The 25,480-nt window shown below is 44.2% G+C and overlaps 2 protein-coding genes across 3 annotated transcripts in view; one reads left to right on the forward strand and one right to left on the reverse strand.

Annotated features, from left to right (window-relative positions):
• The window catches only part of ADAMTSL3 (ADAMTS like 3), a 468,377-nt gene extending 461,491 nt beyond the window's left edge, over positions 1-6,886 (forward strand). For both annotated transcript variants that reach the window (XM_067030016.1, XM_067030022.1), the window contains exon 26: positions 6,426-6,886. In XM_067030016.1, coding sequence (XP_066886117.1) covers positions 6,426-6,657 — 232 coding nt within the window. In that variant the 3' untranslated portion in view covers positions 6,658-6,886. The remainder of the gene's footprint in view (positions 1-6,425) is intronic.
• A 280-nt stretch (positions 6,887-7,166) lies between these two features.
• LOC136793851 (serine/threonine-protein kinase MARK2-like) lies at positions 7,167-18,949 on the reverse strand. The gene is made up of 3 exons (XM_067030026.1): positions 18,822-18,949; positions 16,219-16,323; positions 7,167-8,983 (listed from the first exon to the last, which is right to left on the reverse strand). The coding sequence occupies exon 3, from the start codon at positions 8,954-8,956 to the stop codon at positions 7,730-7,732; it is 1,227 nt and encodes a 408-aa protein (XP_066886127.1). The 5' UTR covers positions 8,957-8,983; positions 16,219-16,323; positions 18,822-18,949; the 3' UTR covers positions 7,167-7,729.
• Positions 18,950-25,480: the final 6,531 nt, after the last annotated feature.

The raw sequence follows: 25,480 nt of genomic DNA on the forward strand, positions 1-25,480 counted from the left end.
AGAATCCGACCTGAAACATATAAATTTGAAACATAGCTTCACAGGTTCTTTTATTTCTAAGTTTTTCAATGCAGTATTAAAATTTTCCAGACTTTCTTTTTTTTTTTTTTGACTTGAAAAGTCTAAGAAGATATGAAAATGGTGACGGTTGATAAGCTCCTTGAAAGAGATTACTGAATTCCTTTATGTCCTATCCAGTGACTAAATATAAGAAAAATAAATGTCAGAGATCCTAGTTTTCGAAACATCTTTACAGTGGATCCTCAGTTAACTGGATCTTACATAAATACCATCTTCAAATCACTGAGTGTTTTCCTAACCCGGAAGGAAATCTCAGGTTAAAGATTTAATGAATCCGAAAACAATTTTAACTCTATCGCCTGGGTCCAATTTGTCAAAATCCTTCTTCATCCTATTAAGGACTCTAATAAACGATTTGGGCATGCTCTCTTCTTGCTGAAGTCATGCTGTCTTTCTGCTCACCATTAAGTAATCAATTAAGGAAAGAATTTAACGTCTAATCTCTGGCCTTTAGACATACATCATATTCAGAGTATTGATGTGGGTCGGAGTCATATGGTACCCTAGCCACCCTGGGCATTATGTAACATTATGTGGCGGAGGTGGTACTGCAGACACTGAGGTTGTCTGGTGGGGTGGTGAGACCACGGACTCAGACCGATCAGACTCCCTGGGTCCAAATGCTGCCTCTGTCATTCACCAGATTTATCATGTGGGATAACTTACCCTGTCTATGCTCCAGTTTCCTTAGATATCAAATAGGACAAGAACACCATCTACCTCACCGGGTGGTTGGAAGGACTGACACATGCACGCATGGACAGCATACGCATGAGTGTTCAGTACACAGTAAGGACGATATGTTAGCTCTACAGATAACTACAAGTCTTCAAAATGGCTTTTTTTCTTTGGGACACTGTTCCACTCACTGCATCATTTATTTAAACCATCCTGTATTAATCAATATTTTCTGTTTATGTCCATAAGCTCCAAAAACCAAAACTCACTGAATCCCTTCTCCAGTCACGATATGACCTCTCCGACTTGTTAACTCTGCTGGCCAATGCAAGGGACACGGGTTCGAGCCCCTGTGAAAGCAAAACAAGAAATTACCAACTGGAGGACACTATTTGTATAGTATTCAGGGTAAATGCACTCTTAGTCATCTGATACATCCTAAAACCCTTGACGTGTCTGGAATCATACTTTCAGGGCAGACTTCCGGCCAACTCTGGCGATCATCTACTGTGCGACAGCTGTAATGCTATAAAGGAGCAAAAGTCCTGTACAAGTCCAGACATCTGCTCTTTACACAGTCTCTTCCTATATTACAGAAAAGTATAGAACAGAATGACACATGATTCTGTGCTGGTACAGATGAATCAGCAGCTTTCTGCTGCCTAGTCAACGTGGTCCCCATGAGGGAGTCAAGCAAGACTTCCAAACCCCTTGAATGGGGCTCTTGGAAATACTGCTAGTTCCCTAGTCAAACTACGAAGAAAAGATCGAATGTTTTAGGAAGTGGAAAGACGATGATTTAAGAAATGGAAGTTTTGCTTTTGTTGGCATATTTGAACCTTTTGGGAGTTGGGACATTTCTTTCTTTCTTTCATTTTTTTACTTTATTATTATTATTATTATTATTTTTACTATTACAGGCTACTTGAACAAGGCAACTGAGAAAGCCCAGAATGGAAAAGCAACTGCCTTTGACAGAGAGATGTGGCAGGTTAAACTTTCTTGATTTTAACACTCCGAGTTGGTTAAATGCAAAATCTTTATTCGATAAACATGGACAGTGTGAAATTTATTTCAAATTTCCATTATGAATCATTAAGGCATCAAGAAAGAAAGGAATAAAGGTGAAGAGAAAAGAGCAACCATTCCCATTTGCTCTATCTCAACCCACTGCTCAATTCCTTCATCTCATTGACTATAATGTGTCGTTATCTCGTTTACCTGATCTTTGCTGTGGGACTATCATTCGCACAAGACTATAAACATAGTGGGAAAGCCCTTCTTTCCGTTCCCTGTCACGCCCAGTGAAGAGTCCGACACCTGCCCACTGCATCGTGTCTGTAGCAACAGAATCACCAGCAGTGCTGGTTAAAAATGCATATTCCTGGGATCCACTTCATTATCTAGTGACTACTTTAGGTGGAGCTCTGGAATCTGCCATTTTAACCTTTCTAGATGATTCCAAATCACACCAGAGTATGAGGACTATGGAAAATCTTCACATCTCTGGAAGAGCCGCAAACCCTCAAAAGTCACTGGAATCACCAAAGCACTGCAAGAGTTGCCTGAAACGTTAAAGGTACAAGTACTGGAGTAAAACGTTTGAAGGTCTCCACCTTTGCTAGGTAAGTAAAATAAACTCTATCTGAAATGAAAAGAAAATGGATAGCGCTAAACGTTAAAGTTGTTACAGAGCATTTCAAAAACCCTCAATTACAGAAAGCTGATGTATGCGTTCCTGGAAAGCAAGAACCTCTCTTTATTGATATTTTTATACTTACTGCCTAAGAATGTACCTTGACTATAGTGTACACAATTAAGAAAATAGAGAAAAGAACCCAATGAACTGACAGAGATCAAAAGAGCCGAGTCCAAACGAAAAGTTTAGGCTCAAAAGGACTTTTTTGGCTTTCACACACTGAATAAATAGGGAGTGCCTACTACGGGCAATGATGCCCATTCCATGTGGGCAATGATGTCGCCTATGCAAACATAAATCACTTATCATAGTTTCACTCACATGAGCAATTGTATATACACATGGCAGAGAAAACGATGTTCTGAGATGGATGGCTGTTTTGACTGACACAGTGAAAGAAACAGACATTTGAAAAGATTTAGTTACACAGTATGAAAAAAACAAACAAACAAAAAGATTCAAACAGCAAGATGAAAAAGTAGCAGATGCAGGTCAAAATTTCCCTGAAGGGGTCTCCTAAAGAGAGGCAATGAACTGAAATATTAATGAGTTTGTTCTCCCAGTTCTTTTCCCCTCCTTTATTTCAAGCAGGTAGTCGGGACCCTGATATTTCCTTCTCGCAGGACTTTTGGAAGGGCCGAGGATATAAGCTGCCTGAAGTCAACACGTTCTCCTGTCTTTTAGAAAACAATTCATGAAGAGATGAAATCAGACGTCCTTCTGGAAATAAGGTCCTAAGAGGAAACAGATGGTCCTGGACTGCAAGAGAGGGAAGAGGGGACGATTCCCCAGAGAGAGGAAGGAGGTAGAAGATTGAGGGGGAGGGAGTTCTTACAAGAGCGGGGGTCTTTGCCCCATTCTATCAGTGTTCCAGGAGGTGGCCGGATATCAAGAGTTGGCTAGGTGGAAGCCTACAACAGCGGCTCCCAGCTTTGCCAAGATTCTTGTACCTCATACGTAAACTTCAAAGCAGCGGAGGCACCGCTCCTGAAGGGATTCTGCGAACTTCAGCAAGAGACGTTTCAGGGGGAAGCATTACCAATGTCTAAAGCCCAGAGAAGACTCCTTCCTCTTGCATTGGCAATGCCTCTGCTCCCTGGATCATTTTACTGCTTGGAGAAAAGGGAGCCTCCAACATAGTGAAGACTGAAATTGCCTGACAGCTGGATGGGAAAGGAACTTAGGTTGGATAGAAATTAATTCAAAGATTAGAAAAAAAATTAAACAATTTTCTTGCCTATCAGGGTTTTCAGATATGAATCAAATCCTCAAAGGTCGACTTATCTTTAAATCTGCATCCAATCAGCAAATTAAAAACAACATTTTCCATGAAACTACGGGGAAACTGCTTTCCATCACCCTGTGAAGGGTTTTTCCTTTGGAGGGGATTACAGGACGACAGGATTGACGTATCCATAATATTTATTTAGCAAATAGTCGTCTAATCCCTGGGTCAGCAAGGAAGCTGAGGAAGGAGAAGACCGCTTACAGGTTAGGCAGCAGAACTCACTGACCAATTCTGGGCTTCAGGAGACTACCTACTCCATTTTCAGGCTGGCAGATCCCACAGGAAAGCAGTCTGGATGGGACTGGGAAAGGGAATATGGTCGGGCCCGGATGGAAAGCTAGGAACAGAAGAAAGCGTAACACGGGTTGAAAACCCATAGACTTGCACACCGTTCTACTCTCCTTCCGTTTCCTTTGATTTACTTAATTTTTTAATTTTGTGGGCATAGGGGCTTCCCTGGTGGCGCAGTGGTTGAGAATCTGCTGGCCAATGCAAGGGACACGGGTTCGAGCCCTGGTCCCGGAAGACCCCGCATGCCGCGAAGCAACTAGGCCCGTGAGCCACAACTACCGAGCCTGAATTGGCTGCTTGTTTCCCTGTGGTATTTGAAGGAGAAACTGATGATGAGGTTAATTGGGAACCCCTCCCTTATAAAATTATAAAGGAATTAAAAGTAGCCTGTGCAGATTATGGGCCTTTGGCACCATAGACTCTTACATTATCGGATACTCTAGCTGATAGATGGATGACTATTTATGATTGGACACAAGTGTGCACCTCCACAGTCTGGGGCCAGTGCCCTGTGCTTTCTCATCCTGAGTCTCCGCGGGGTGGTGCACCGTCAGGGCAGCCATGTGATGGCTTGATGGCTGCAGCATCCTTTGTTTACTGATATGGCAGGCAATATTGTAGCTCCCAGTGCCAAAATTCACAGTAAAAACAAAGAAAAAAAAAACAAAACAAAACAACAAACAAACCAAGACAAAAAACCAAACACTAGCAGCACTTACCGAGCACAAACCTGTGAGGCAGACACTATTATCAACCTCATTTTACTGAGGAGGAATCGGAGGTGTACATAATGTTGTACAGCTGACTGCTCTGTGCAAATGCCCACCCCGGATCCATGATCTGTGCCTTGGAGGAGAAGCGGGAGGCATGGTCACACCGTGAAACAAAGGAGATGCCTTGGAACACGTCCTTAGAAGAGCCGTGGGTACCGCGGGCCCCTTGACCTCTCTTCCAGTGCCGCAGGCACCTTGACTCTGGCATGAGCTCTTCCTATCCTTCAAAGGAAGAGCTTGTGCAAGAGTCATCTGTCCCTCAGGAAGCAGCAACCCCATGCTAGAATAACCGGGAGGGATTTGATCCAAGAAAACTGGTTTACGTCAATTCTTGATTCTCACAAAGTGAGAATTCACACTGGGAAATTTATCCTTATTTACTGAGTACTCTCAAGCCTTTAGCCGCTCTTAGAAAAAGCAGAGTCATACACCTTCAGACCGAGGAGACACAGTAGAGATCATCTAACCCTAGATCCCTCTACATCAGGGGTCCTGCCCATTTCAGTGCCACGGAGCCCTCCGTAGTCTAGAGAAGCCTATGGCTCCCTTCTCAAACAAGGGTTTTAAATCTATAAAATAAAATACACTCGATTACAAAGGAAGCCAACTAATTATACTGAAATACAGTTACTGCAGGAGTTTTAAATGTGATGTAGTAGTAAAGCTGCTTCTCTATTAACACACTAAAGAACAGGATCTACTAGTACCACTGATTTTGAAACGGTGATGAATGTAATTGCTGTTTTGGATGCCTGCCACAATTTTCATGTCATGTGAAAAGAGCTATGATTTCTGTTGGTAACAAAATCACAGGTACTGCTGCTACTCCTACTCTACTACGTTGTGGCCTGCATTTTTACAACTGAAGGCAATACTCAATCGCCGTTAGAGCTTAGTGACAATGACGATGTCCTCCTTTTCCCATCCAAGTCCATGGTTCCCTTGGAGAACCACGGGGCTCAGGTTAGGAACCCCTACTCTGCAGCCTCCTGGTGGCAGCTCAGGCATCTTGACTGACAGAGCACTCAATATCTCCAAGGTGTCCAGTTCCTAGTTCAGTCTCCTTCAGTCATTATGAACTTTAGGGTGAGAGATAAAACTAGAAGCAGTCCCAGCTTTGCTGGCATGTTAGTCATGTGACCATAGCTATTTAGCCCTGTGGACATGGGGCCTTCACTGCAAGAATGGGAACAAGATGACAATTACATTAGAAAACATGCAAATGTCTCAGAGCACAAAGAGCACATAGGTGATTTAGCACTAGTTTCTTCCCTTTGGTTTCAGTGAGTTGAAACCCACCTTTTTGAAGTTTCCACCTAATTTTGCCCTAGCTCTACTCTATGAAGCCGCACAAGTCATGGCTCCTTACGTACTTGAAGACGGCTCTATCCCGCCCCTCTACTGGCTGTCTCCACGTGGTGATTCTGTGGCTTCTCTGAGTAAAAGAAAAGCTGAGCGTATGGCTGGGAGTTATCTGTGCCGCTGCCCATTCCCAGAGAGACGTGTGAGGGCCCTGCGACAAGTCATCACGTTAGGATCGATTTTTCCTTTGGAAGGCACTTCCTGTACGATCTGTCCTACCTGCCCTTACTAAGCTGCTGTACTCTTTGTTTAGGTGGTTCACGGGCACGTGGTCAGAGTGCTCTGTGTCTTGCGGTGAAGGATTCCGCAGTCGGCAAGTGACCTGTAAGCGCACGAGAGCCAACGGGACTGTGCAGGTGATGCCTCCGAGAGCATGTGCCCCCAGAGAGAGGCCTCTGGGAAGAAGACCCTGCTCCAGTCACCCCTGTGTTCAAGGGCTTATTGAACCAGGGAACCAGGGAACGCTGACAAATCTAGTGGTTTGAAAGTATGCTCATCTAGTATAATCTTCCAGTCCCCGTGGTCAAACCCCTGTATCAAAACAAGGAAATTTAAAAAGAGACTTCCCTGGCAGGCCAGTGCCTTCCAAGGGCAGGGGGTGCGGGTTGGACCCCTTGTCGGGGACCAAGATCCCACATGCCTCGCGGCCAAAGAAACCAAAGCATAAAACAGAAGGAGTGTTGTAACAAATTCAATAAAGACTTTGAAAATGGTGCACATCCAAAAAATAAAATACACCCATGCATCAGGGGCCCCTCCGCACGGGGGAAGAGGAGAGCCCAACTGCCGCGTTGACAGTCATGAAACTCAGCTGCACAGGGACCTTACCACACCGCGCACAGGCTGGTTCACGGGACCTCCTTATCCTCTCAGGGGCCTCTCTGTTGTCATGAACACAGGCTGCAGGGACCAAACGTTCCCCTCGGCCCTTCTGAAAATGTTCGGTAACGTTAGCGCAGGAAGGTATTTCACACTTTCTGCATTTCTGCCCTGCGGTGCAGCAGTTGTTGCTGTTGGGAGTCACTGTGCTAATTCTCTTGGGTCATCTTGCCCTTTAGTTGTTCTGATTAACTCCAAGCACTACATGGTTACACACTTGTCTACCTGGAAAATGCACAGCCCCAATTCTGCGCAGGGAAGACGCAAAGCAGAGTGGGATACATCTTTCTGGAGCATCAAGTTTATTAACTAGAATTGGAAGAACCAAGGAGTTCTTGGAACAAGAACCACCCCACCCCCCCACCGCCTCCCCCACCAACACGGAAGACAGAAGACTGGGGGAGGGGAGACGTGCCCAGGAAGTGACAGTCCAGTCTCTGAAGTTTCACCCAGGTGGGGGTTGAGGGGCGGACCTGCAGCCACGGTGGCCTCTCTCTCAGTCGCCCTGGCTGCTCCGGACCATCCTCTGAGCAGGCCAGGGTCTTGGATTCGATGCTTCTGAAGGCCGTGCAGAGAACACACACACACACACACACACACACACACACACATCTTCCACTGGACCGGGTCCCAGGGAGCGCGGCGGCCTGATCTTCCTGCCTCGGTCACCCATGGGGTTCAGATGGGCTTCACTTTATTGTGACGCCTCATGCTGGGCAGCTTGCAACTGCAACAAAGATGCCTTGCAAAGAAGGTCCAGATTCTCCCAGCCACCCCTTGCTTTTTCTGGCTGTGGCCAGAGGGAATGGATGAGGACATACTCTCAGGCTGCGCAGCGTGGGGGGACCTTCCAGGGCTGCACACACGCAGGGGGCAGCTGGTTCCCGCTGGGGCTCCAGTCCTGCTGCTGGTGGAGGGGGACGCCCCAGGGCCACACTGGCGGGCTGGGCTGGGGGTGGCGGTCCTCGACTCCAGGCTGGCTGGGGGACAGGCAGGCTCACTGGTCTTCTGCCCTGCCTGCTGGTCTTCCCGCTGTGGCACATTTTCTCCCTGGTGGAGCCGCCCGGTTTCCCGGGTGGACAACTCAGGGCTTGGCAAAGGCTCGAGTTCACTGCCACCGAAGTCCCCGGAAGACAAGGGCCCTGCAGCTCTGATGGAGAACACCACCGTTGGTTTCTTGGAGCTCACACTGCCTTCTCCTCCGTCCTGCCTGTCGTCCCACGCCGAGTCCCGCATACTCGTCACTGTCCCCTCCAGGTCCTCTTCACAGGGTGGCTGGGGTGGCTTCTTCCGGCCCATAGTCACCCATGGGTGCCTCATGAGGTCAGGTAAGGTGCCTCTGTCACTGGGGTCGCGGGCGATCATGTTTCGTAGGAGACTCCGTACCTCTAAAGAAAGGTAGGTTGGGATGCGGTAGTGCTCCGTTACGATTTGCTCCCGCAGCTCCCGCAGGTCTTTCCCCACAAAGGGCCGGAACCCGGTTACCATGACGTAGAGCACTACTCCCAGGCTCCACACGTCCACCGCGGGGCCGCTGTACCTCTGCCCCAGCAAGACTTCCGGGGCAGCATACGGGACTGTGCCGCAGACCGTGTCCAGTTTCCCGCTGGCGTCACACATGTTGCTGAAGCCAAAGTCTGCAAGTTTCAGGTTCATGTTGCCATCAAAGAGGAGGTTCGCTGGCTTCAGGTCCCGGTGCACGACGCCCCTCTGGTGGCAGTGTTGCAGAGCGGAGACCAGCTGCTGGAACAGGCCTCGGGCCTGTGCCTCTGTCATCCGGCCATGTGTGTCTAAGTAGTTGCACATGTCCCCACCACTGACGTACTCCATAATTATGAACATCGCCTCCTCTGTGTCAGTCACCCCCAGCAGTTTGACAATATTGGGGTGATCCAGAGCCTTCATACAGTGCACTTCCCGCAACAGTCGCTTCTGGGAAGTCGAGAAGTTCCGATGCCTCTTTTTAATGACCTTCACAGCCACCTGTGTCCCGGTCACAATGTGCCGGGCCAGCTTCACTTTAGCGAAGCTGCCTTCGCCAATGGTGTGGAGGATCTCATAATCATCAATATGAGCCTCCTTGGCAGCAGAGTTGGCTGTGAGGCCCTGCATCCTTGTGACCTACCTACACTGACTGACGGCACTAACTGGGCAAGGCTAACTATCCTCACTAACAAACAACGCTAACTATGCTAACTGTGCCAACAGCGCTAACGGGTACTAACTACACTAACTATGCTACAAAACTATAACTATAAAAAAATATAACCAAAAAAAAAGTCAACAAAATGGCAGGAACAAGGAAAAAAACCAGCTAACTGTGGGTCCAAGGCCGTCAGGTCACCAAAAGCAGCTTCCTGGGCTCCGAGGACCAAAAACCTGGGCCCAGCTGGGCTCTTATAGGGCTTCTGTGAGGTGCACCTCACAGTGGTGCACTGTGAGGTCAGAGCAAGAAATGGACCCATCGCAGCTGGGGATAAACCACAGTGGTCTTCTCACTTTTTGAGTTCAAGGCCCCTTTACACTTAGGAAAAAGGATCCCCAAGAAATTTTTCTTTACGTGTGTTATTAGATATCGGTGTTCACTTTGTTATAAATTAAAATCGGTTAGGATACTTCAGTGGCCTTTTTATTTCTAGTTTGAAAATGTGTAACAATTTTAAAGACCTCATAATGTCTACACTTGAAATAGTCAATTCCTTTCCCTTAAATTCTGGTCTCCAAATAATGTCACAACTTAACGGACTTCACAATACCATACAAAATGTTCTGTCGCATAAGACACGATAAGGTAACGTTATGAAAGTCTATGAAGCTGAGACAAGATTTGCCAGGAAGGTCATGAGCAGATAGAGAGATTTCTCATCAGGAGCCTCGGAGGCCAGATGGCACGGCTCAATGTACTTGAAGTGTTGAAGGAAAGAAACCGCCAACCAAGAATCCTGTACCTAGCAAAACTTTCCTTCGAAAATGAGGGAGAAATCAAGACGTTCTCGGTTAATCAAGAGTTGAGAGAGTTCTTAACCACCAGTCCTGCCTTGCCACAGGGAGTTCTTCAGGTTGGAGTCAAGGACCCCGGACAGTAGTAACTCAAAGCCTTAGGAAGAAATAAAGACCTCGGGTAAAAGTAGATAGACGGGTGATGAGAAAAGCTAGTACTGTCGTTAACTTTGGTTTGTAGCTCCGCTTTTCGTTTTCTGTTTGATTTAAGAGACTAATATATAATAAAGCACACACACGTAACAAATCATCACCTCGTTTCTAATACTGTCTCTTTGTTAATTTGGGGGAAAAGTCCGACTGGTCTCTAAGATGAATGAATGTATGTGTCTGACCTCAAGGACTGCATTTGGAAATCACAGTGTCTCCGTCTCCAGTACAAAGGTTAATAACCAAGGTCGGGTCCCTTTGAATGCAGCAGCTCAATAAAACAAGCTACAAGATAGATGGATCTGAGGCAACAGGGACAAGAGCAGGCTTCAAGAAAAGGAGCAGAGGAACACTAGTAATTATGTGCACAGACGTCTCAGAACCGGTATTCCAAATACCACCTTGAACGCTATTATAATCAAAAAATACCTGGGAAAAAAATGCTTAAGAAATGTGTAGTAGACCCTGTCTTAGTCTGCAGGGCACCAAAAGAGAAAACCACAGATGGGGTGCCTTCAACAGCAGAAATTTATGTTCTCCCAGTTCTAGAGGCTACAAGTCCAGAATCAAGGTGCTGTCGGGGTTGGTTTGGGTCAGACTTCTCTTTCTGGCCTGTGGACAGCCACCTTCTAACTACATCCTCACATGGCCTCTTCTCCGTGCACACACACACACCAGAGTTCTGGGGTCTCTTCCTCTTCTTAGAAGGACACTACTCCTGTCAGATTAAGGCCCCACCCTTATGGCCTCATTTAACCCCTAACCTCCTTAGAGACCCTACCTCCAAATACAGTCACACTGGTGGTTAGAGCTTCAATATATAAATTTTGAGGGGACAGAAACGGGTCCGGAACATTATGCCCTTTGGTCCCCCCTAAATTTACGTCCTTCTCATGGGCAAAATACACACTCACCCCATCTCAATAGCCCCAGAGGTCTCAACCCATTCCGACACCGATTCCAAGTCCAAAGCCTCATTAAATTTCACCTGATCAGGTATGGGTGAGAAACGACACATAAAACTAACCGTCACAGAACCCATAAAGAAAACTGTAACACACTGTTGAACCACGTAACAGAGAAGCCGAACAGTCCATTCCTTTAAGTGAACTGAAACCTGTTACGTAATTCCAACTCAGGTTACCGTAGAATTCTTTTTTCGGAACTTAACGATAATTTTGACATTCATGTGGGAGGAATGAGTGAGGACGAGTTAAGTTTTAGAAAAGCAAATTACTAGAGGTATAGAAAGACTTTCCTTATCTGATGTCAAAGCGTGCCGCAAAGCTATTGTAGTAAGATAGTGCAGCATTAGTACAGGAATAGACGTTGAGTCATGGAATATAATTAGAGTAGAGAAACAGACCCATGTAAAATGAGTTTAACCTTCAAAGGCAGCCCATCATAGAGGGAAGAATAGTTCAAACCAAAATAAACAGTATAAAACTACAGAAAGTTTTTTTTTTTTTTTTTTTTTCCGAGACATTAAAGAAGATTTAAATAAATGAAAAGACATCCTATATTTATGGATCAAAAGACTTACTATTATTCAGATGACAGCACTCCCCAGGCTGATCTACAGATTCAACACAATCCCTTTCAAAATCCCAGCTTCTCTGCAGAAATTGACAAGCTGATCCTAAAATTCATGTGGAAATATAAAGGACTCAGAATAGCCAGAACAATCTAGAAAAAGAACAGAGTTGGAGGGCTCAGACTTCTCAAGTTCAAAACTTACTACAACACTGTGATAATCCTGAGAGTGTGGTACCAGCATAGCATAGACACACAGATTGATGAAAGAGAGTTGCAAGTGTGGCGATAAATCCATGTACCGGTGTCAACTGATTTTCTGCCAAGGTGACAAGACCATTCAACGGGGAAGGAATAATCTCCTCAACAAATGGTGCAGGACAACTGAATAGCCACCTACAAAAGAATGAGCTTGGATTCCTAGCCTACAACATATACAAAAAAAATTAAGGCAAACCTTATCAGAGACCTAAACTTAAGAGCTAAAACAATAAAGCTCCTGGAAGAAAGTGTAGCCATGAATCTTCCTGCTTTGGATTAGGAGATGGTTTCTTAGACATGACACCAAAACACACGCTACAACCACAACAAAAATAAATTGGACCACATCAAAATTAAAAACTTTGTTTGCTACGAAGGACATGATCCAGAAAAGTGGACAGCCCACAGAGTGGGAGAAAGTATTTTAAAATCATATATATGAAAGGGAACTTGTTTCTAAAACATACAAAGAACACTCAAACTCAATAATAAAAACGCAAATAAACTAATTAAAATATTGAAAAGGATCTGAATAGACGTTTCTCCAATAAAGACTTACACGTGGCCAATAAGCACAGGAAAAGATATTTAGCATCATTAGTCATTGGGGAAATGCTAATCACAAAGAGAGAGAGTAGCAAGTGTTGATGAGGACATGGAGAAATTGGAACCTTAATACTTTGCAAACGGGAATGTAAAATGGTCTAGCCACTTTGGAAAACAGTCTGACAGTTCTTCAAAAGGTTCCATGTATGGGTTACCACATGGGTTACCAGTGATTCTACTCCTCGGTATGGACCGAAGAGAAACGAAAACAGGTTCACACAAAAACTTGTGCGTGAATGTCCACAGCAGCATTATTTATAAGAACCAAGACGTGGGAGTAACTGAAATCAAACCCATAATAAAACCCCCAAAATCGGAAATAACTGACCGATAGATAAATGTGGTGTATTCGTACAATGGAATATCATCTGGCCATGCATGAAAAAGAATAAAGTACTAATATGTATTACAAAGGTGATGAACCTTAAAGACATTATGGTCAGGGAGGGAAGAAGGCAGATACAAAAGCCCACAAATTGTACGATTCTCTTCATACCAAGTGTCTACACTCGGTAAACCTCTAGAGAAAAAAGTAGCTCAACTGCCAGTTGTCTAGGCCTGAGGGGGGAGAGGCCATGGGAGGAATTGGGAGTAGATGCTAAAGGGGACAGGGTTTCTCTTGGGGATGGTGATAATGTCTTAAAGTTGACTGTGGCGATGGTGGCACAACTCTAAAAACCATTCAATTGTATACATTAAACAGTGACTTGTACAGTAGGTGAATTATATCACAATAATGTTGTTAGGAAAAAAAAAGATTGTATGAGGGAAATTGGTCAACTAATGTAAGAAAAGAAAGCAAAATGAGAGCTCAAACTCACAGACATCACGTACGTCAGAATACGTTCTGACTTGATTAAAGTGCTCAGTGTAAAAGTAACTAAACTGGACTAGAACTATCAGGACGGCAAAGACCTTTTCAAGCATAAAACACATTACAAGAAAAATTAATAGGTGCTATGAGTACAGAAAAATTTAAGAACTGCATGTCAAAATATTTTTGTTTTTTTTTCTTTTTCTGTAACTGAACTCACCTCAACACAGAGCCTTCATTTTTGCTCTGAGCAGGAAAACCCAACCTTGCCCATGGCTTCTGGTTTTAAGCACAGTCATTGCCGAACCTAAGCCTGGTCAATTACAGACTGGCCCCGTCCTTTCCCCTTCTGCCCAGAGGTGGTCGAAGTTTCTGGGGGAAAAGAGGAGGAAAGGAAACTTCTGGCCCCGAAGGGGGGCTGTCTGGTCCTTAGAGCTGGGCTTCCATCCTCCCTCACTTCCCTCGGGGACAGCTGACCCCCTCCCTGTAGCTAGTCCTTAGCCATGCCGCCGCAGCACACGGTTTTGGAACCCCAGCATGCATGAGCTCACAACGTTGTTTATACCGCATTGTGCTTTTGTTCCAGTGTCCTGGACGTTGCCTGGGTCGCGCTGTGAGGAGGCAGCAGCAGCATCATATAATTTGTCAACACCCCAAGGTTGTTCTGAGTCCGGCTGTGATGACAGGAGGTAGCGGCCCCGCCCTAGGGCAGCACACAACCTCTGCCACCTCAGTAGTGACTGTGATCGCCTGAAAGTGGCATCCTCTGTCCTCTGTACCGCCTCTCACAATGGACAGTTCCTACTAAATTATGATTTCTCATGGTGCCACCCTCAATAGTATGTATTATACCAAAATACTCATTTACATCTACTATTTATCATTACAAATTATTTGGATGTTCAACATACAGGGACACTGCAAAGAGAAAGGAAAAAGTAGCACTGAGAATAGACAGGTATCTTTCCCTCTATACACAAAGCTGATGGAGCCTAATAATATTTCATTTAGGTTTACAGATTAAATCTGTCACCTAGTGTTTTCAAGGAACTACTTTATTCCTTTGTTTAGACACTGTTTGATTAGGACGTTGGCACAGAATCACGTCCAACGTTATTAGCAGAGAATAAAATTAACTTTGATCTCGTTAAGGGGCTGACACAAGAAAAAAAACGCTTCCCTCTTTTATAGAAGTCTGAGCTGACAGATGATTTAGGGATAGGAGAACTTTGTTTGTGATTTTCCCTGGCCGGGAAGTGGGGGCGCCCCAACTCCCACATTGTGCAAGGGTCAAGTGTATAGTGCTTCAAGATGAGCAGTGAGTCTTTCTAGAAAACATTCATGGTGCTGGAACTGAAATTCCCCTTCACTTGCGACAGGCCTGGGAGTTTCCAAGGTCACTTGATGAAGACAAAAATCAACCATTTTACAGTAACTTGTAAGACTGTGTTAGCCTAATGAGGCTGAGCCACACAGAAGATAAGTAATGGGACACCTCAGAGATCTCAACGGTGTACTTCCTTCTTTCCTTTCCTTTCTTCTGTCCTTTCCTCCTTCTCTCCTTGACTCTTTCCCTCTTTCCCCTTCCTTCCCTCCCTCCCTCCTTCCCTCCCTCCCTCCCTCCCTCCCTTCCTTCTCTAAGGCCTACATAGGTTACAAGCAGTGGGCAGCATTATCGGGACAGTGGAAAAGGTACACCTTTATTTCCAACTCACATAAAGTTTTCTAGGAAATCCCCTCTATTTTCTTGGCAGTTTGAAATACTTTGTAATCTTTAGTAACTCCGCAAGGACACCGAACAAAGTCCACATTTTACAATCTAAACACTAATGTAAGGCTTGGGTCCTCTCTCATGTACAGGGTGATGAAATCCCAAACATTCCGGGCTTTTACATATCAACATTTTGGGACTTTACCATTTTTCCACTATTGTCCTTTATTCTGCCCGAGGTCTAATCCAGGATCCCACATTGTGTTTTGTTGCCTTGCCTCTCTAGCCTCCTCCAATCTGTGATGCTTCCTCAATTTCTTCTTGTCTTTCATGACCTTGACATTTTTGACCATGACACCGGCTACAGGTTCTGTAGAATGTCCCTCAATCCGGGGTTATCTAGTGTTTTCTCAAGATCAGAGCGAGGTTATGCATTATTGCCCTTCTTAATGCATACTAACAGGGGGAACAATAGGCCACTAAGTCCTATTACTAGTGACTTGATCCTTGGTTCAGGTAGTTTCTGCCAAGTTTCCTGTCTATTAGGTTCCTATTTTTCTCCTTGTAGTCAATAAATACTTCTTTGAGAGACAATACTTTGACACTGTGCAAATACTCTGCTTCTTCGTAAAGTACTATCCCTCAAGGTTAGCGTCCACTGTGGATTGTGCCTACAACAATTATCACGAAGTTGTTCTAACCGTGACCTTCTATTTCCTTCGTTCCTTCTACTTCTGCTAATTGGAATCCTCTGGAAGGGAAGAGTTGTCCCTTCTTCCCCATTTATGCACTTTCTGGATATCCATACAGACTCCAGGGGATGCATATATATCTAGATATAGTTATAGATATCTGTATCTAGATATATCTCGAGGGACTGAAATCCAACACTATCATTATTTTGTTGCTCAAAGCATGCTAGCTTTGGCCATTGGGAGGGTTAAAAGGTTGACTGCGTATACACTGATCCTTGAATACGCGTGCACGTGCGCGCACACACACGCAAATTTTTTTCCCCCCTGTATCTATGCGTTCATACTGAAACCTTGAATGCCACTCCAGCACATAGGGTCATTAATATATAGTCCATACCTTTTTCCTGTTGGTAAACTTCTTTCTCTGACAGGGAGAAGCCAGGCTTTCGTTATCTGCAATATATTTTCTTGGTCGTAGTTTCAGGGCTGCTAACACGTACCCCTGTGAAAGCAAAACAAGAAATTACCAACTGGAGGACACTATTTGTATAGTATTCTTTTTGTCTACTGCCTTATGGTGTCCAGTGAGAACCCACTTCCAGAGTGACTTAGGTCATCCCCTTCCTTCCCACCCCCTGCAGTGTGGTTCCTGTGATTCATTCGTAGTACAGCCATCCTCATTTATCACGGTCTGCACTCCTCCTTGCATTCTCCCCACCTCTTGGTGACAAATTTTCTAAATCTCGTTTAAAAACTTAAAACAGGATTTTTTCCAGCTCTCATAAACATTTTTTTCTACCACTGAAAATTGGTTTTGCCCTTGGGAAACCAATGTTCTGTTACTTAGCTTCCTTTTAAACGTGATTTGATGATTAGAAGTCTCAGTCCTCTAGCCTACCATGCCCCCTCATCACTCAGCACACATCCCGCCAGGAAAACCAGCCACACATCAGGGGTATTTACAGACCCCGGTTGGTCAGTCACACTGGCCTACATGTCAGGTGCTCCGCTGGTTTCCTTCCCTTCCCCTAGGAGGGCCCCGCTGCTGATGCTACCCGAATTTTCAGCCTTGGCCTAGACTTGACAAATGCTCCCAGAGAAGTACACAGTTGGCCATCTCAGCTCATGTAGGAAGGGCTCCCCTCGGTCTGTAATTTTAGTTCTTTGCTTCCATTAAAAAGAGATTTTTAAAAATTTATGTGTCTTTTTAAGCTGTTTCAGTGGAAGTAATGGCTTTCTGCCATCTGCTATGTCCTATCTGGTAGCAGAACTGAGAACTTGTTACTGGCTACGAGAAAAACGTTAATGAAGCTCCTCAGTCTGACAAGCAAGACTTCACAGTCTGATCTCAACCTACATGTTTGGAACCATACACCGATCTCCCAGATCCTGAAATTCTCTGGTTCCCACCACCATGTTCGCTGAACCACCCTCTTACCTTTCTGGCTTTATGATTTTTTTGCTCGCCTCATCCTAAGCTTTTAGGATATCCCTCCTCTTTCTATATATCAATACTTACTAGTCCGTGATGCATTCCCAGACTAGCCTGGAGTGGTGTCTTGCTTAGTCTAAGTGTTTGAAGCCCTAACTGTTCCGTTACTTTTCTTGTGAATTATTCGCCTCTTCTTGTGATAGCTCCTGTTTTGATTTCTCGTATGACTTACCTAATTCTTCAGGCTACTACCGCTCTTCTTTCTCAACTCAACTGTAAAGTTTCTAAATGTCAACAACGATGCTCAATTCAGATCTCTATTCCTTATAGTGCCCGGCACACAGAAGAGTCGTCCCTAAGAAGTATCACATCAAATACTGACCTATTTTAATTATCTACATGTTAATCTGAATGACTTTCTAAAGCAAGGCTGCTGCTAGGGGCAGGTATGTTTCTGTGTCTAAGAGCCACCAGTTTCACAGAACCACATCTCCAGAATCTACATGTCACCCTTCTCACCATCTTGTAGAGTTTTTCGTTTTTGTTTCTAATCATATCCCATTTCTGCCTTTGCTCTGTTCTCTCATTCTTAGGTGACAGTGAGAGAGAGTCCCTTCCCATTGTGATTTCTCTTCCGCTACAGACCTGTCCTGCCGTAGGTATCTACAAAGCCTGCAGTACCATCATCACGCAGAACGACGAATTATTCCCTCGGCCCTTAGTATTCGTTGTCTCATGCCCGAAAACCTGGAAATACAAGGAGCCCTGTTCCTCCCTAGGGAAGATGAGGAGAGAGAAGGCCAGAAGGAACCCAGGGATCCTCAACACTGGATTACGGGAGTGGAAGTACAGGAATCTATAGGAAACCCAGCTAATGAGAAGCCAGAACTAGTGTTGGGGTGTGTGTGTATGTGTGTGTCTCATACGTAAACAGTCACAGCATCAAGGAGTATCACTACTGTTGTACTTTTTCAATAGACTTTGTGGGGAAAAAAAGAGAAAAGAAAATCTCCCTATGGTTGTTTTAAAAGACCTAGTACAGACCGTTCACCAATTACCTTTTATGTCAAATTATTACACAATACACTGTCTCCTCTGCATACCAATAAATACCTAACTTAGCAATTACTGTATGCTATATTAGATTATAACAATATATTTGTTCACCATGTGCATTGTCTTAAAAATGTGTCCTTTGTACAGATCTCCCTCCTGGGCTGACATACAGATCACAGCCATACGGATACCATATACTTTAGTTACCCATTGAACTGGTAAGAGTGACACTGAAAGAAAAAGTATGTATTCTCTTATTACCGGTTTAACGTATAAATCATTACTTTTACTGTGGATGGCATCACTCGTACAAAAGGGTTTTATATTAGGACATACCCGTTCAGTTATATCACATAACCAGTGAAAAGGCTGTAAGCCTAAATATGCAATTACATTATTAACAAAAAAATATGAACTAACAAGTTAGCCTACTGTGTAAAAATAAAGGACCCCACTCCCTGCCCAAAAGCAACAGACCATTATATAGACTCAGATTGATTGGGGGGAAGCACCTGGTCATACGTTGTACAGTCCTTACTCTTCCAAGTCGGTTGCCAGGAGGCCGGAGGTATTCCAGGCTGGAAGTCTTGGAGGAGCAGGTTGCCTAGCTGGTGCTCCAACACTGTCTCGCTGGGTGGACAAGCCTATTGTATTCTGAGGTTCAGTATCAGGGACCATCTGCTAACAGATGCAAGCTTCACCCTCTACTCCAGCCTTTCTCAGTATAAAGGGAGTATTTTGGTTCTCTGCCTGCTCACTCTTTTGCTTTACCGGTTGGTTCAGAACTTGAATGGAGAAGAGGGCTGCTCTTTATTTGACTTTCTCAAAGGCTCCAGTATGCTCAGTAAAGTTTCAACCCATGCTGGGATGGAAGGAAAGGAACAGTGCCGACTAAATGTGGCATAATGTGACACGTATGACATAATGCTTGTTCGGTGGTATCCTTTGTTTTCATGGCTGGAGACAGAGAAAACTAATTAAGTGGCTGAATTTGGACAGGAATCCAGGCCTCTTAACTCTCCACCAAGCAAACAGTCTGCTTTTTTTTTCTCACTATACGATACTATGTAGACAACAGGGAAAAAAGTTTTTTCCTAAGCCACGGAGACTTACTTTGGGCAATGCACCAACATCATGATCTGATGTTAGATCTCAAAGCTGGAAGGAAGTTTTTGGTTTTTGGCTCTTTAGTTTTTGAAATGGCAAGTTACCTGTATAGGTCGGGACGGTATCCAACTTCCCTTTTTTAACGTGTCTCTCCAAAGGCCGAGCTATTGCCACACGCTGCACTTTACAAGAATTAAGATGCCGTGTGCAGGTAGTACCAAGATCGATCTCCCCCTGCTTTGGTTTAGAGTACTTCTGGTGCATGGCGAGGCTGTTTGACTATTTCAGAAGGACGAGAATCCGACCTGAAACATATAAATTTGAAACATAGCTTCACAGGTTCTTTTATTTCTAAGTTTTTCAATGCAGTATTAAAATTTTCCAGACTTTTTTTTTTTTTTTTTGACTTGAAAAGTCTAAGAAGATATGAAAATGGTGACGGTTGATAAGCTCCTTGAAAGAGATTACTGAATTCCTTTATGTCCTATCCAGTGACTAAATATAAGAAAAATAAATGTCAGAGATCCTAGTTTTCGAAACATCTTTACAGTGGATCCTCAGTTAACTGGATCTTACATAAATACCATCTTCAAATCACTGAGTGTTTTCCTAACCCGGAAGGAAATCTCAGGTTAAAGATTTAATGAATCCGAAAACAATTTTAACTCTATCGCCTGGGTCCAATTTGTCAAAATCCTTCTTCATCCTATTAAGGACTCTAATAAACGATTTGGGCATGCTCTCTTCTTGCTGAAGTCATGCTGTCTTTCTGCTCACCATTAAGTAATCAATTAAGGAAAGAATTTAACGTCTAATCTCTGGCCTTTAGACATACATCATATTCAGAGTACTGATGTGGGTCGGAGTCATATGGTACCCTAGCCACCCTGGGCATTATGTAACATTATGTGGCGGAGGTGGTACTGCAGACGCTGAGGTTGTCTGGTGGGGTGGTGAGACCACGGACTCAGACCGATCAGACTCCCTGGGTCCAAATGCTGCCTCTGTCATTCACCAGATTTATCATGTGGGATAACTTACCCTGTCTATGCTCCAGTTTCCTTAGATATCAAATAGGACAAGAACACCATCTACCTCACCGGGTGGTTGGAAGGACTGACACATGCACGCATGGACAGCATACGCATGAGTGTTCAGTACACAGTAAGGACGATATGTCAGCTCTACAGATAACTACAAGTCTTCAAAATGGCTTTTTTTCTTTGGGACACTGTTCCACTCACTGCATCATTTATTTAAACCATCCTGTATTAATCAATATTTTCTGTTTATGTCCATAAGCTCCAAAAACCAAAACTCACTGAATCCCTTCTCCAGTCACGATATGACCTCTCCGACTTGTTAACTCTGCTGGCCAATGCAAGGGACACGGGTTCGAGCCCCTGTGAAAGCAAAACAAGAAATTACCAACTGGAGGACACTATTTGTATAGTATTCAGGGTAAATGCACTCTTAGTCATCTGATACATCCTAAAACCCTTGACGTGTCTGGAATCATACTTTCAGGGCAGACTTCCGGCCAACTCTGGCGATCATCTACTGTGCGACAGCTGTAATGCTATAAAGGAGCAAAAGTCCTGTACAAGTCCAGACATCTGCTCTTTACACAGTCTCTTCCTATATTACAGAAAAGTATAGAACAGAATGACACATGATTCTGTGCTGGTACAGATGAATCAGCAGCTTTCTGCTGCCTAGTCAACGTGGTCCCCATGAGGGAGTCAAGCAAGACTTCCAAACCCCTTGAATGGGGCTCTTGGAAATACTGCTAGTTCCCTAGTCAAACTACGAAGAAAAGATCGAATGTTTTAGGAAGTGGAAAGACGATGATTTAAGAAATGGAAGTTTTGCTTTTGTTGGCATATTTGAACCTTTTGGGAGTTGGGACATTTCTTTCTTTCTTTCATTTTTTTACTTTATTATTATTATTATTATTATTTTTACTATTACAGGCTACTTGAACAAGGCAACTGAGAAAGCCCAGAATGGAAAAGCAACTGCCTTTGACAGAGAGATGTGGCAGGTTAAACTTTCTTGATTTTAACACTCCGAGTTGGTTAAATGCAAAATCTTTATTCGATAAACATGGACAGTGTGAAATTTATTTCAAATTTCCATTATGAATCATTAAGGCATCAAGAAAGAAAGGAATAAAGGTGAAGAGAAAAGAGCAACCATTCCCATTTGCTCTATCTCAACCCACTGCTCAATTCCTTCATCTCATTGACTATAATGTGTCGTTATCTCGTTTACCTGATCTTTGCTGTGGGACTATCATTCGCACAAGACTATAAACATAGTGGGAAAGCCCTTCTTTCCGTTCCCTGTCACGCCCAGTGAAGAGTCCGACACCTGCCCACTGCATCGTGTCTGTAGCAACAGAATCACCAGCAGTGCTGGTTAAAAATGCATATTCCTGGGATCCACTTCATTATCTAGTGACTACTTTAGGTGGAGCTCTGGAATCTGCCATTTTAACCTTTCTAGATGATTCCAAATCACACCAGAGTATGAGGACTATGGAAAATCTTCACATCTCTGGAAGAGCCGCAAACCCTCAAAAGTCACTGGAATCACCAAAGCACTGCAAGAGTTGCCTGAAACGTTAAAGGTACAAGTACTGGAGTAAAACGTTTGAAGGTCTCCACCTTTGCTAGGTAAGTAAAATAAACTCTATCTGAAATGAAAAGAAAATGGATAGCGCTAAACGTTAAAGTTGTTACAGAGCATTTCAAAAACCCTCAATTACAGAAAGCTGATGTATGCGTTCCTGGAAAGCAAGAACCTCTCTTTATTGATATTTTTATACTTACTGCCTAAGAATGTACCTTGACTATAGTGTACACAATTAAGAAAATAGAGAAAAGAACCCAATGAACTGACAGAGATCAAAAGAGCCGAGTCCAAACGAAAAGTTTAGGCTCAAAAGGACTTTTTTGGCTTTCACACACTGAATAAATAGGGAGTGCCTACTACGGGCAATGATGCCCATTCCATGTGGGCAATGATGTCGCCTATGCAAACATAAATCACTTATCATAGTTTCACTCACATGAGCAATTGTATATACACATGGCAGAGAAAACGATGTTCTGAGATGGATGGCTGTTTTGACTGACACAGTGAAAGAAACAGACATTTGAAAAGATTTAGTTACACAGTATGAAAAAAACAAACAAACAAAAAGATTCAAACAGCAAGATGAAAAAGTAGCAGATGCAGGTCAAAATTTCCCTGAAGGGGTCTCCTAAAGAGAGGCAATGAACTGAAATATTAATGAGTTTGTTCTCCCAGTTCTTTTCCCCTCCTTTATTTCAAGCAGGTAGTCAGGACCCTGATATTTCCTTCTCGCAGGACTTTTGGAAGGGCCGAGGATATAAGCTGCCTGAAGTCAACACGTTCTCCTGTCTTTTAGAAAACAATTCATGAAGAGATGAAATCAGACGTCCTTCTGGAAATAAGGTCCTAAGAGGAAACAGATGGTCCTGGACTGCAAGAGAGGGAAGAGGGGACGATTCCCCAGAGAGAGGAAGGAGGTAGAAGATTGAGGGGGAGGGAGTTCTTACAAGAGCGGGGGTCTTTGCCCCATTCTATCAGTGTTCCAGGAGGTGGCCGGATATCAAGAGTTGGCTAGGTGGAAGCCTACAACAGCGGCTCCCAGCTTTGCCAAGATTCTTGTACCTCATACGTAAACTTCAAAGCAGCGGAGGCACCGCTCCTGAAGGGATTCTGCGAACTTCAGCAAGAGACGTTTCAGGGGGAAGCATTACCAATGTCTAAAGCCCAGAGAAGACTCCTTCCTCTTGCATTGGCAATGCCTCTGCTCCCTGGATCATTTTACTGCTTGGAGAAAAGGGAGCCTCCAACATAGTGAAGACTGAAATTGCCTGACAGCTGGATGGGAAAGGAACTTAGGTTGGATAGAAATTAATTCAAAGATTAGAAAAAAAATTAAACAATTTTCTTGCCTATCAGGGTTTTCAGATATGAATCAAATCCTCAAAGGTCGACTTATCTTTAAATCTGCATCCAATCAGCAAATTAAAAACAACATTTTCCATGAAACTACGGGGAAACTGCTTTCCATCACCCTGTGAAGGGTTTTTCCTTTGGAGGGGATTACAGGACGACAGGATTGACGTATCCATAATATTTATTTAGCAAATAGTCGTCTAATCCCTGGGTCAGCAAGGAAGCTGAGGAAGGAGAAGACCGCTTACAGGTTAGGCAGCAGAACTCACTGACCAATTCTGGGCTTCAGGAGACTACCTACTCCATTTTCAGGCTGGCAGATCCCACAGGAAAGCAGTCTGGATGGGACTGGGAAAGGGAATATGGTCGGGCCCGGATGGAAAGCTAGGAACAGAAGAAAGCGTAACACGGGTTGAAAACCCATAGACTTGCACACCGTTCTACTCTCCTTCCGTTTCCTTTGATTTACTTAATTTTTTAATTTTGTGGGCATAGGGGCTTCCCTGGTGGCGCAGTGGTTGAGAATCTGCTGGCCAATGCAAGGGACACGGGTTCGAGCCCTGGTCCCGGAAGACCCCGCATGCCGCGAAGCAACTAGGCCCGTGAGCCACAACTACCGAGCCTGAATTGGCTGCTTGTTTCCCTGTGGTATTTGAAGGAGAAACTGATGATGAGGTTAATTGGGAACCCCTCCCTTATAAAATTATAAAGGAATTAAAAGTAGCCTGTGCAGATTATGGGCCTTTGGCACCATAGACTCTTACATTATCGGATACTCTAGCTGATAGATGGATGACTATTTATGATTGGACACAAGTGTGCACCTCCACAGTCTGGGGCCAGTGCCCTGTGCTTTCTCATCCTGAGTCTCCTCGGGGTGGTGCACCGTCAGGGCAGTCATGTGATGGCTTGATGGCTGCAGCATCCTTTGTTTACTGATATGGCAGGCAATATTGTAGCTCCCAGTGCCAAAATTCACAGTAAAAACAAAGAAAAAAAAAACAAAACAAAACAACAAACAAACCAAGACAAAAAACCAAACACTAGCAGCACTTACCGAGCACAAACCTGTGAGGCAGACACTATTATCAACCTCATTTTACTGAGGAGGAATCGGAGGTGTACATAATGTTGTACAGCTGACTGCTCTGTGCAAATGCCCACCCCGGATCCATGATCTGTGCCTTGGAGGAGAAGCGGGAGGCATGGTCACACCGTGAAACAAAGGAGATGCCTCGGAACACGTCCTTAGAAGAGCCGTGGGTACCGCGGGCCCCTTGACCTCTCTTCCAGTGCCGCAGGCACCTTGACTCTGGCATGAGCTCTTCCTATCCTTCAAAGGAAGAGCTTGTGCAAGAGTCATCTGTCCCTCAGGAAGCAGCAACCCCATGCTAGAATAACCGGGAGGGATTTGATCCAAGAAAACTGGTTTACGTCAATTCTTGATTCTCACAAAGTGAGAATTCACACTGGGAAATTTATCCTTATTTACTGAGTACTCTCAAGCCTTTAGCCGCTCTTAGAAAAAGCAGAGTCATACACCTTCAGACCGAGGAGACACAGTAGAGATCATCTAACCCTAGATCCCTCTACATCAGGGGTCCTGCCCATTTCAGTGCCACGGAGCCCTCCGTAGTCTAGAGAAGCCTATGGCTCCCTTCTCAAACAAGGGTTTTAAATCTATAAAATAAAATACACTCGATTACAAAGGAAGCCAACTAATTATACTGAAATACAGTTACTGCAGGAGTTTTAAATGTGATGTAGTAGTAAAGCTGCTTCTCTATTAACACACTAAAGAACAGGATCTACTAGTACCACTGATTTTGAAACGGTGATGAATGTAATTGCTGTTTTGGATGCCTGCCACAATTTTCATGTCATGTGAAAAGAGCTATGATTTCTGTTGGTAACAAAATCACAGGTACTGCTGCTACTCCTACTCTACTACGTTGTGGCCTGCATTTTTACAACTGAAGGCAATACTCAATCGCCGTTAGAGCTTAGTGACAATGACGATGTCCTCCTTTTCCCATCCAAGTCCATGGTTCCCTTGGAGAACCACGGGGCT

The sequence above is a fragment of the Kogia breviceps genome, chromosome 3 (assembly GCF_026419965.1).
Source record: "Kogia breviceps isolate mKogBre1 chromosome 3, mKogBre1 haplotype 1, whole genome shotgun sequence".
Lineage (NCBI taxonomy): Eukaryota > Metazoa > Chordata > Mammalia > Artiodactyla > Physeteridae > Kogia > Kogia breviceps.